We start from the raw sequence: 13,199 nt of genomic DNA on the forward strand, positions 1-13,199 counted from the left end.
AAATGGGCAGAAAATTAAGCAGGATAAGAAGTCACGGAGAGCCTGCCCTACCTTATCAGCACTAGGGAGGAAACAAAGTCTAACACTCCTGCCATAAGGCAAGCCACTTGAGAACAAAGAAGCCATATAATTAAAACTGAGACAGGATGAAAACATGTCACTCCTGCATAACCATTTATTGCTCGGGGCCATATCCTGGTGTCCGTTCTGGGCTTACAACTAAACCATGTGTGAATTGAGGGCTTACCTAATTCTGCTCTAGCCGCAGGACATCCAGGAGCCCCAAGCACAAGGCCAAAGTCTCAGTAACATCTCAGGAACAGCACGTGCTGGGGTAACCAAACACACAGGAGCCCTGCATGAACCTTCTGCCCCAGTGCACCAAGATGAACCCAGCAGTGCGGAAGAGATGATCAAACCCGCCTGAAGCAATAGCTCTGGTACCAGGCTCACTGCAGGCGTGCTGTGCAACTGGACATCTTACAGATGTGTCCCTGTCCCCACACACACACCCCCAACAGTCTCCTTGCCTAGACTTTTTTTTATGGCAGCACTGTGCTAAGAAATGCTGTTATTCCATCCCTGCAGCACTAGAGCCATGGGCCAGGGAAAGAGCCATGGCAGATGCGCCTTTATGCGTATTGTCTAACAGCAGCATCAGCTAGAACACTATCCCCAGGCCTTCAGGATATTTATATACTGTTCTGCTACACAGATCACATCAAATCCCTCGGATATTTTTAGTAAGCAAAATACAAAATTGCTTCTAGTAAAAGGCAAAAGTAAAAGTACTGAAGATTAAATCACAAAATATATTATGGTTAGAGATTGCATTGGTCATTGCTGGTTTGTTCTTTCCATATACATCAGCCTATTAAAAAATATTTATTTATCATCTCTAAAATTTGGCATAACTAGTAGACTAAACTTGTATTTCTTCATAATGGACTTAAGGTTCTTGCTATTTTGCCGTACTGAAAGAGACCAACTCCACTGAAATGCATTATAGTCACACGCCTCTGGTAAGAGAGGAGGAGAAGGCTATCCTTAAGACTAGTCAGCACAGCCCCTTTCCTAGATCACAGAGATGTTTTTCAAATTATTTTTGAGTGCTTCTAAAATTATTCTTATAAATAAATAAATAAATAAATAATCAAAACTATATATCCCAGAACCCAGGTCTAACATACCTAAAGAACCTTCTAATTTCTAAGCCTGGAGGATACTTTTTTAAGCTTTCTAACTTGAACAGACACAGATTTCCAAGTAGGAAGAATGCAAAGTGGACATATGCTGCTACCAGTGAGCAGACACTGAAAAAGAACGGAGTCTGTAAGAGAGAAGAGGAGAGATAAAGGTCTAACAGCTGACTGCTGTGGACGACCTGCACAGAATGACCAAAAGCCTTCTAAAAGGAGCCAGCTGTGTGGTCTTAGAAATACCTGATCTTGGCATTTCTTTTTTCTGTCTCAGCACTCATTGTATCTAAAGATGATCCTGAACCATTAAGTTTGATTGGGTCAGTGTGACTGAACTTCTGTGTTTAACCCACCTTAAAAACAAATTGTTCCTATGCCCAACTAGTAAGCTGTGCAGACCTGAAAACTGTCTGCTGTCCAAATCTCTCGTTAGCTGCCACCTGCAAGCTACAGTAAATAGATCTACACCAAAACAAACCCTTGAAAATTCGAGGACAAAATCAAAGTATGCATATTTTTAATTTTCATGTATTCCAGCTTATGCCATCCATTGACTAAAAATACCATTTATCACTGCTTAAATTCAGAGCTCCCATAGCCATGGGTGAACAGAAGGGATGTCTCGTATGACAGCGGGCACACCCCATCCTGAGTGACACTAAAGGGAAAAGGCAGCTACAGTTTCCCTGCACCTCCCTCGATAAATCTATCCTGCATTTGATCTAAAACGTTAGTTAATGTTTCTTGTTATTTTCCTTCAGTGCCATTAAAATAAAAAGTGGTTTGTGTGAACATTCGTATTTTGCTCAACTGCCTGCAAAGGTCAGAAAAGAGCTCATAAAAGCAAATAAAATGCTGCCTCCCGCAGTCATGTTTGCAGAAAATAAGTGTCAGAGATAGTGATAATGCTACCTATCACTTTGACCAAGGGTGTCTCCAGACTTCCCAGGCTCCTCCTGTCCATTAGATCTAGCCTGCAAGCACCTCTTACATGCAACTATAAGCCACTCATCCTCTTGTGACGTATGATATACCGAGTGTATGATATTATAATATTTACCCAATGTATGTATACTTAAGGTATAGTAAGGTATGACTAGTATACATAGGCATTACTTCAATACAAACAAAAGAAAACAGAATTAACACAAACCTGACTTGTCCTTTCCACTCAAACGCCCCTTGGCAACTTTCAAAAATTAAAAGGTGAAATAAAGTAATTAAACAACTCTGACATTTTAGAACTGAACATTGGCATTCAGCGTAAGAAACATGATCCTAGCTGTAAAATGCCAGATCAACGCTTCTTTGTAATGGTTTAAATTCATCCCTAGTGGAGCTTCATTAAAATCAATGGAAATACTTTTTAGCCTGTATACTGTTGAGTTTCACATCTGCATCCCGTTGATACTCTGACTCACCTTCCAGCCTACACTCTACTGCACTGACCTCAAGGAGAGTCCTCAGGCTGTAACACATCCCTTTTAGTGGTTCCTCTTAAGACTGCAATTTAAATGTTCTTTCCCTTTACAACACAAAGGTCTTACTCTCTCATTGTCATACATAAGGACAGGAAGAATGAAATTAATTTTATTTCTTTATTTAGATATAAATACCCTTGAATCCTGTTTTATGAAAGGTTGAGTAAGGGATCAATCCACTACACTAAATTTAAACTTAGGTTATACGTAAAAATACATCTGTCCTGGCTTGTTTTAGATTTGCTTTACACTACAGGGCTTATAATTTTTATTACTTTTGTGGCATGTGCTTTGTCTCCATAGAGAGAGAGATTGGTTTAAGCGTGGGGGTGGAAGAAATATCATGACTATGATGACATAAAAATGATACCAAAGCAATTAGTTGTGAATGATGTCTTAAAATCTATGTAAAAAAATTGAAGTATATACTAATTTCTATGCCACAAAATGTTATCAAAAGCAAATGATTTTTACACCAGTCTTCAGCACATGTAAGCTGTGGATCAGTAACTCGTATCATTCCTATAAACAAGTAAGACCATCTCTGCTTTGAAGACCTCTATCACTTTTGAAGAATTAGTAACAGAAGAGAGTAGATTTAAACAGTAGTTATAAAGGAGCAGTAAGACAACAGAGAGCAAAGACTTCTTGTACATAAGTGAAGTGTGACTCAGTCTTTTTGGAACCAGCAGATATATTCACAGAAATATTCAGTATGATAAACAAATCTACAGCTCCATAGCGTATCCTGAAAATATACATTTGCTTATTGATGAGTTTCTATGCACTAAAAGAAAACAACTAGTAAATCTAAACCTAGACTGAAGCACTTCCAAAAGATCAATCCCAGCAACACTTTTGCCCTCTCGCCCCTACAGTCTTGTACTGGACGAGGTCTAACAGTATCACTTGGAGTCACCAGCACTTCAGAGAACCCTGAAACAGCATTTGTGGTGGTTTTACATAACAGGGGAAAAGGTTCAAGACTCAAATAACAAGAAGTCAGATTCAGTACGTACAAATAAATCAAACAGATACTCCAGAGCACCCATCAGACAGAAGCAGGCCAGGAGTCTTCTTCTGACTGCTTTCCTGACCACACAGATGGGAATGTCTGCAGCCTCACCTGTGAGCGTTAGACAGGAAGCCCCAGGGTAAGAGAAGGCTGAACGAGCGACCTGAAAGCCAAACACTGGAGCTTAAGCCCATCCTCAGTTTTACAATTATTTTCAGGGACAGAAAACAGGACTGCAGATATTGTAACATCCCACATTATTCTAACAACTTCTTAGATGTAAATGAGAATTTCCAATAATGAGTTCAGAGATTAGACCCCCACTTGAATGTTCACTTGAATACATCTAACAGTAAATCTCTGTGTCCGTTCAGTAATTGAAGAGTTTAACAAAGACATTTCAAACAGAAAAACATCTGGTCTGAAAAACATCAGGAGATGGAGACTCTGCCAGTGGTGTCTCGTTCAAATGGTTCATCACTGCATTCTTTATTTCAGTGCTGAACTGAGCTGCCTTAGTTCTCAAACACTGCTGCTGTAATGATTCTGCTCACCTACAAGGGAGAAAGATGACCTGTGCTTTCTTCTCATGGAGTTAGTGAGGATCGGCAGCTAAGTCTCCTCTCGCTCTTCCCTTTGATAGGTTAAATAAAGACTGATTATTCTGTGTGATTCCAGAACAGCTACTCCATTTGCTTCAAGTCTTAGCAAAAGGATAACAGCTGAAATAAATAAAGTAAAAGCAGACCAACTAAACCTTGAATCCTTTATCCTTGGTGTAAATAAAGGTGAAGTGATACAGGGCAAACTGGTATTGCCTCAGCTACCGCTACTACAATTCTAAGGGAAGAGGATTTTACTCTCCAGCACTGTCCCACCTCAACCTTTCATAGAATAGAGTTTAAAACAATGTGAATTTAGTCCTGAGATATTTATAAGAAATTCCAGCATCATAGCAAAGGTCAGCCAGAATCATTATACCAAAGTGTAATGGGGAGTCTGCCACGAGGAGACTTTCACTCCAGAATGTGTCAGGACTGAAGATGAAGCCTACGAAAGACAACAAACAAATGAAATGCTGAACTTCTCCCTTAAACTACATTTTAGGTACTAAGTACAGGCAGAATATAGACCTAACCTGGCTGGGCAAACTCACATTTCCATATTCAGGTGACAGGAGGAGTGGTTAACTCTCCTGGGGAACAAGGGGAGAGCCCTGGCAATTTCTACTATCACTCCACACAACAAACCTGACCTTAGCAGGACAACTAGTAGAAAGAGTAAATAATATTAACATTCACAGAGGGAAGCCACAAAACAGGAACTTATTCAATGCAGCACACAAGGCACTCTTAGCCAAACAACATTCTGCTAATGGCTTGTACTTCCACATGACAAATCACACTGTTTCAACAGCCAAACTCCACCACACACAGCCATCAGGTACCAAGGCAACCAGCCTGGCTGATGCTGTCGTGTGGGTAGCTGAGGGGAATGGCAGAAGAAACAGCATTTTGACAAAAATCCAAGAAATTACTTCAAAATGTTTCCTATATTCTTTCTAAAATTATTTCAAATTACTTGTGACTCGATTAAATTCATTTCTCCCTCATTTCTCCCACATTCCTACAATCCTACTCTCTCTTACAATGTAAGAGAGAGACCATTTACTAGAAGACCTACAAGTATTGCTAAGTTTCACCGATTTCTTTCTTTGAAAGGTGACACGTTGTGCTGGAAATACCGTTTCCTTCACCACTCTGTGTTAACAAATGTCCGGCACTGACCGCAATCTCGAGGGGCAAACCGACAGTCACTGCTAAGTGTTCCCAGGGAAGAAACCCAAGAAACGCACTACGCAGCAGACGGTTTTTGGAACAAAGGGAATTATCTTTGATGTTAAACTACTTTGACATCACATTGTTTTAATGGCACAGGAAGTATTACAGGCTTAGAGGATCAGCATCCCAATTTATTTTGAAATATATTGCACATTTTTTCCAACCTCAGAAACTCCCCTGGGATTCTCAATTACACTGGAATTCAACAGAGCATACTCTCTTTGAAGGGTCCCTATCAGACCAAAATCTAGTTAATTTATAAATACGAGTTCAAAAAGGATTCACTCTATTGCTTTTGCCCTGCACCTTTGAAACTGCATTCGAACACAGGTTGCCAAGTACTCAGAAGAGCGAAACCACTTTTAAGTACTATGAAACACATAAAATGAACCAAATTTAACAACAAATATAACATTTGCTCAGATTGGCTCTAATTACGGTACTCTTACCTACCACAGCTCTGACAGAACAGATGAAATATTTGCTGACAGAAACATCATTATTATGCTGATGGTACTTATAATCAGAGTACAGTCAACATTAGGAAAGCCTACACACACACTGTAGTCACCAGAGAAGCGACAGTAGGACTTGCATATTTTAAAAACTAATGTAAGATCAAATCTGAATCTTGGGAAGTTTGGCAAGAATTACAGCAGTGTAAGGAAACAAATGCCTGTGGTGTAAATCTAAATGATGGGCTATAGAAAACATCTTTCTGTGTATAATGAAACTGCAGAGTTGTCATCTCTTGCCATACACCTTAACTCGCATCAAGTACTCTGTGGAATCAGCCTGGTTTCTAACTACATAAAAAGTGGTGGGTTTTGGTGGTGTTGGTTTTTTCTTTTTTTTAACTTAAAATAAGCCTAAAATGAGAAACACAATTAGAATATTCACAAATTTTCAGAGATGCTTTTCTTACATAAATAATCTGTCTGTGACCTATCTTGTTACATACATTTTTCTATTATTCCTTAACTAGTAACTGCTACATCAGTAGTCCTAGAAAACAAGTTATTTTGTTTATCCGCTAGGAAGTTTAGTAAAGCTCCTTCCTTTCTTACACCACCTTTGCCTTAGTTCCAAAAGTAGAAACAGGCAATTTTTTTTTAAAACTGCAAGGTATCAATTAGTTGTTCCAGTGCTCAGAGCTGGTGTCCAAAGAGGCCCAGGATATTCAGGCTTCCAACAAGTACCACAGACCTGTATTCGCAGGTGTGAGCAGCGTTGTGTTGTGACACAGGTAGAGTGCAGTGACAGTTTATACTGAAATAAGAAAAGTTTGGCATTTACATCAAGTATATTTAGAAAAGAAATATCTTTTGTGAAATAAGTGATTCCTATGTTTGCACATGCCTGTTATAATTACCTAAGTAAACTGCTATTTTGATTAATATTAACTTGAACAAACAACTGCAGCAACTACTTTTCATAATATAATATTCATTCACAAATTCTAGAGTCATTTCAAAAGCCTAAATTTTAAAATGTCTTCCTGTGATGGAAATATTGAGACTTTTGGCAGGATTTCTTGAACTTTCTATTTAAAACCAATCCCTTAACCACAGAAGGTAATTTAGCTGTTCAAAACTAAAAAATGATGAAATAATTACTTAGCCATACAGACTTAATTTACAGAAGGTTTCACCCTCCTTAAAAAGGAACATGACTACTTACCGCATCAAGTTTTTTTTTCCTTTGTTAGAGAGCTTGAATTTTCCACTTTTCAAGTATGTACCTAACTTCACAGTTTTGATAGTGTCTCCCTTTACCCGAGGAAATTATTTGATAAACTAGAAGAGTATTGAATAGTATACTTAAAAGTCATTGATGCCAACATTCAGTTTTAGAAAAAGAGGATGGTAATTAAAAATGCATCCTTAGAAATCACTGTTCTTCCCACACGCATAAACATGAGCAAACTCCGTGTACGTGTGCGCACACATGTGTGTTGGCAGCAGGGTAACGAACACAGTCAACGTTAGAATCTGGGTTTTAAAAATCATGCCATTTGTTTTCACATCAAAAACACAAACCTACAGATAAGCATGTTACATTCTCTGGGTGGCTATTTACATTTAGGTACAACTTTCTGAATATTCTGCACCATGTACTATTCTTACACTCCTGACTCCGCTAAGAAAATCTTTTATGTGGCACATATGGGTCCACCCAGATGACCATACAATGAACTTAAAACACCATCATTGATCTTACTAATTGCATCTGCCACCTTACATGGTTCTTGTTTCTACTCGGCTTTCTTTCCAAACACCATTCCAATTGTTAAATGGTCAGAATACACAAAGTGACAGATTTAGTGCTTCCTTGGCAATTTATGTAACTGACTGCAACTCTGTTGTTGCAGTGAATCATGATTTATTTGTCTCGCAATGCAGCACATAACCTTTTAAATGCTAGGGAAAAAAATGCCAGTGCTTCTTTAAAGTTTATATGTGATTGCCCACCACCATTCCTCATGAACGGGTTTTTGAGAGACAAATGATATAAACAAACTGCAAATTCCACCCACCTATTCCCGGCCATTTCCTGCGTTCATCACTCACACGTACTGTATTTACAGACAAGCACCCTCACCCCGAGCACCAGTGGACTCTTCTAGACCCCTCTTTTCCTCCTGGGAAAGAATATTTTTCTTAAATTAGTGATAAATATTGTCTGCTAAACACAGAGGATGATAATACTGATCTCCCCCAGCCCTCTTCCTGGCATGTGCCACGCTCAATCACGTCAGGTGAAATTAAGCGCAGACTGCAGGGTTTTATTTATCAGTATTTCTCTCCATTACAAAACTGTGATCCCAATGCCTGTCTGTGGCCTTTTCTCATACCCTACTCTCCATGCCTTCTTCTGCATTTATTTCCATTACTTTTAAAAATCAGTTTAATGTACTCCTCCCCTTCGCCTCATTCAAATACACTGTTTTATTCTGGTGTTTATATTGTGCCCATCTCCCTGGTAAATGAACATCTAATGACTCATTGCTGTCCACCAGTGCCCGAACTAAGCCAGTCAAAAGCCTTCAGCACCTTTAATTATGAAAGTGATAATGAGAGAGGAAAGATTGTTTACTTTAAATGGAACAGCAGTACCTCCAATTAATGCAAATAGGATCTGCTCATTGAAAAGCTATTTATTCAACATGCACAGCACAAAGTATTTGGATAGTTCTCCTTACATTATAATTCAATTTTAAAAATTTAGGAGGGAGAACTCAGCAGATAAAATTGTTTTTCCCTCAGATGGCGATTGTGGAATTAGCAGTCCATTCATTAGGGTGTAACACTCACATACCACCTTTCCTTGGCAGACTTTAAACCGTCTGCAGAGGGGCCTGCTTTTCTAAACTGTCATAGTTTGCAGAAGGGAAAACAGGGCTGGAGAGATGAAGTGACTTTTTCTAATCATTCAGCAGATTCATGCTTGCCTGTGGCCTGCTCCTACCTGACGTCAAACAAGCCCTCCAAAGCCCAGCCTGGTGCTCCATTTACTAAACTCCATTCCCTAAATGTTTGCCTAGATGTTTAATAAAAAAGCAAGAACATTGCTTTGCACAGTAAACATGCTTACAAGTTGCACAAGTTACAGATCTAGACTTCAGTGTAATGTTCTCTGGAAATATACCCCAAAATCTAAGCCATTTTAAATATTTGATATAGTTCTAGTGATACACGTGGCATAGACTGCAATAGAAGTTACGCCAACCAACCATGAACGAGGATCTGGGGTAAGACCATAAAATGAAACATTGGTAATTTAATACATGAAGAGGAAAGGATAATTTATAGAATAGCAGTTGAATAATAAAGAATGGAGATGGCAAGCACTTAAGCTGTGTCAATGCAACTCATCCTGATCAGGTGGGGCAAAATTACAAGTCCTTTTTCTACCAGATTGTGATATTGTTCTATAACACAAACAAATGTTAACTAAAAGGAGAAATGCTTCCCCTGGCCATCCTGAGTTTTGCAGGTCACTGCAAAACAAACATCAAGAATTTTGTTTCAAACGTTTCCATTTGGTTTGGACAATGATGGTAAAACCATTTAAAGTGAATTTGCCGTTATGCCTGTAAGGCAGCAGCACATTTAGAACATTTAATTAGCCACAGAAGGTGGTTAGACTCAGTGCAGCATTTAACTTCCACTTTCTGGAAAAAAAACAAGGCTATAATTTAGGAAGCTACAGAAAAGTACATTTACAGATACTACACGCTTCTGATATGTTATTGCTGTTGAAAGAGACTTTATAAATAAATATGACTTTGACAAAAAGCTAAAGAAAGTATACCTGTGTCAAGGAATAAACACCTGCAATTAAGAAAATGAGAGCAACTTTCATCTACCGGGGGGGGGAGAGAATGTTCAACATCATATAGTCTGCTAGCTTGATAAAGGCAAAAAACCCATGGTGGGTAAACAAGTAAGAGTCAAAACAAACATCTTCCCCCACCTCATAGAGAAAAAGCAGACACTTTCCTTTGCTGTATGAAACAAAAAGCATACATTGCAGACTATCACATTTATGCACACAGCTGCCACATTCTCTAATGGGTCGAAGCAAGTTCTTACGACAACAAATAATTTTACTTTATCATGCTAACTTCAGTCACTATCTTTCTGAGTTTTGGGAACGATTATTTGGAAGGTACTAGTAGAAACAAAGAAGCTTCCCTACATAACAGTCCACAATAACAAGAAATAAGGAATAAACCCTGCGTAACAGGTGTTTCAACAGGTAATTGATGCAGCTACATTATTCCCAACAAAAATATCTTTAAAAAGATATGAAACCAAATTCTGGCTTGGGGCAAACAGGCACAACTTCTATTGAAGTAAATGGCCCTCACAAAATGGAATACTGCAATACAAATTCAGCAAAATCAATACTTAAGTTTTGAAAAAAACTTCTACCTTATAGGTTGAAAGAAGCCACTTGTAATCATATTTAAATGGCCAGTATCACAAATTCAAAGTACATCAACCAGCCCCACTACTTTAAGTGAAAGAGCTGTAAACTCACTAAGAAAGGTAGGGTACTGAAACAGAAAAAACAAAATTTCCTCTAATTTAGCTACATTTTACTCTAGTTGATCAAACTTCCATTTTTACAGAAACAGCCACAAAAAAGCCACTTATATTGCTGTCATTTTTGCTTAATACAATTTTGGCTGATCCAGATAGTGTTCTCAAAACCCAGCTAGAGACAAGAATAGGTTTGCAGACCCAATATTTATGTTATATAAAGCAAGATGCTATATACAAATTGGCAGTCAGGTGTACTAATACACAAGCAAAATGTAACATGTAAAAAACTAATAAAAGCAAACACACATCATCTTCTGGCCCCTCCTACATATCCAGTAGTAGTGAAAAAGTGAGTGTTTCTCAGGGGAAAGTAAATATTAGCAGCAACGATGACTTAAGCATAATCATTGCCTAGAGTTTAAGAACCGGTTTCATTTCAGAGGAAACACAGTGCATCATTATCATTATTATTCAAATAAATAAATAATCATCCATAATCTTACCTAGTTCTGGGGGCAGCACAGTAAGACGATTTCCCTGGATATGAAGTTCCTTAAGCTGAGTGAGCTCACCAATTTCTTTAGGCAGTGATATCAGGTCATTGTCTCTAAGACTCAGCTAAGAGTGAATATAAAGTAGTCAGAACAATTTTCAGTTACTATAAAGCAGCCTAAAACAGAACTCTACTCCCTCCGCCCCCACCTTTTTCCTAAAAACTCAATTCTTCCAATTTATTTACAAGTGTCTGCTGGTAAACAAGAAACAGTTCCAGGTGTAGTGGTCTATTCCTGCAAACATAGCCTACTACTCCTCAAATTGACTAGATTCTATTCCTACAAGCGTTACAACAGCGAATTGATTTTCCAAGAATTTAGATAAATTACTTACTATCTGCAACTTTGTGAGCTTCCCAGTATCTGGCGGCAGGATTTCAAAATCGTTGTCACTTAGATAGAGTGCACGCAGGGTGGCTGCAAATTAAATTGCAATATATAAACAGGGTGGCATATAACCCAACCATTTGAGGTCTAATCAATAAAAGGGAGTCAGGTTTGATTAATAACCCCGACTCGGTGAAAAGCCTTTGACATACCCAGGGCTCACAATAATAACAAGCAGGTTAAACTCAGATTTACTGGCTTATTGTATTGTTGGTGAGTTCATGAAAACATCTGTATTCAAAAGGACTGGCACAATTAACAATTTCTGCAATAGTAGACTCTGGCAGGTTCTGGCATATAGTCTCAATGCTCAGCTGTCAGAATACAGTCATTACTCTTTATTAACCCCGATTCTTATTCATTACATCAATTTGCATCCTAAACAAACATTAAAAAAATAATCTGATTTTTTTGGACAAATACACATCTGTGTTAAGCTCTATAGAAAGCACAGCCTAACACTGGGAAAGAGACCTTAAAAGAGAGCAATGCAAAAGACTCAGATTGTATAATTTGTAATTTCCATGCTTACACTCTACGAAATTCACAGAAAAAGAGATGACCCAGCACAACCATGTAGCTTGCTATTATTGAATGAGCATACATGACAGTTTGGAAAAAAAAAAAATTAAAATGGAGACTCACAAAGAACTGTTGGGTGCAGTGGGAAGGAAGGTGGTCAGGTCAGCAAAACCTCTCCTCCCCACCAGAGAGGAGATCCCATTTCTCTTATGCAGTTTACTTCTCCTCTTCTTTTCATTTCATTATATGTGACCATTTTTAATAATTCTGACTTAAAAATTTCCTTCTGCCAGGTTACAAAATCTCTCAGAGGCACTCCTTCCTCTCCCCTCACCTGTCACTTTTGCTGCTAAATGCACTGATCCTGAAGTCACTTCAGCATATTACACTGAAAAGACCAGTAAGGCAGCAGAATCACTGAAATCCAGAAAGTGCCAGAATTCAAGTTGCTTAGGCAACCATAATGCAGCCCTTTTGCACATATGCATTACAATACCTTTATTTTAACTGTCTGAGCATGTATTTTTAACATGTACAAAGGTCAGCATAGCTCTACTATTCCTGTGCCAAGCTTTGTAACCTTAGCATATTTTTTTAACATACTGGTCACTTCAACATCCACAAGCTGCTAAAACTATTTCAGTAATGAACTATCAGGAACACAATTGTTTCCAGAGTCAACACATAGCAGTTGCCTTGCAAAACACTGTACTTTCCCCTCAGGCTCGCAAGCTTCCACAAAGTTTTAACTGAGTATGGGACCCAAGGAAATATTACTCAGAAGAAAACCAATATACAATTACTAACCAAGTCTTCTTGTGTCCAATGGTATCAGGTGACTGTATAACAGTGATAAATATTGCTGAGCTACGTAGAAATATTCAAGAGATATTCAAAGAAAAACATAAATATCAGAAAAAAATTCTATCGGAGTTTGGTCTCCATCAAATAAATTTCAACTGCAGAAAGCAAAGCACCATATCATGAAGATTTGTAGAGTTTTTAAAAAAGTTTCTTACTCAGATAGAAGAAGTTGCCTGGTAGAGAATTTTCATTTAAGTTGTTGTAAGTCAAGTCAAGAACCTCCAGAGCTGGTAAAGAGCCAAATCCCCTTGGCAAGGTGTTTAACCTGTTCATGCTGTAGGTGAA

The 13,199-nt window shown here is 38.3% G+C and overlaps 1 protein-coding gene across 2 annotated transcripts in view; it reads right to left on the minus strand.

Moving 5' to 3' along the window:
- Positions 1 to 13,199, minus strand: part of RSU1 (Ras suppressor protein 1) — a 116,419-nt gene that overhangs the window by 68,518 nt on the left and 34,702 nt on the right. For both annotated transcript variants that reach the window (XM_076331624.1, XM_076331625.1), the window contains exons 5-7: positions 13,070 to 13,188; positions 11,476 to 11,558; positions 11,091 to 11,205 (exon numbers count right to left, since the gene is read on the minus strand). In XM_076331624.1, coding sequence (XP_076187739.1) covers positions 11,091 to 11,205; positions 11,476 to 11,558; positions 13,070 to 13,188 — 317 coding nt within the window. The remainder of the gene's footprint in view (positions 1 to 11,090; positions 11,206 to 11,475; positions 11,559 to 13,069; positions 13,189 to 13,199) is intronic.

This window comes from Aptenodytes patagonicus, chromosome 2 (assembly GCF_965638725.1).
Source record: "Aptenodytes patagonicus chromosome 2, bAptPat1.pri.cur, whole genome shotgun sequence".
Taxonomy (NCBI): domain Eukaryota; kingdom Metazoa; phylum Chordata; class Aves; order Sphenisciformes; family Spheniscidae; genus Aptenodytes; species Aptenodytes patagonicus.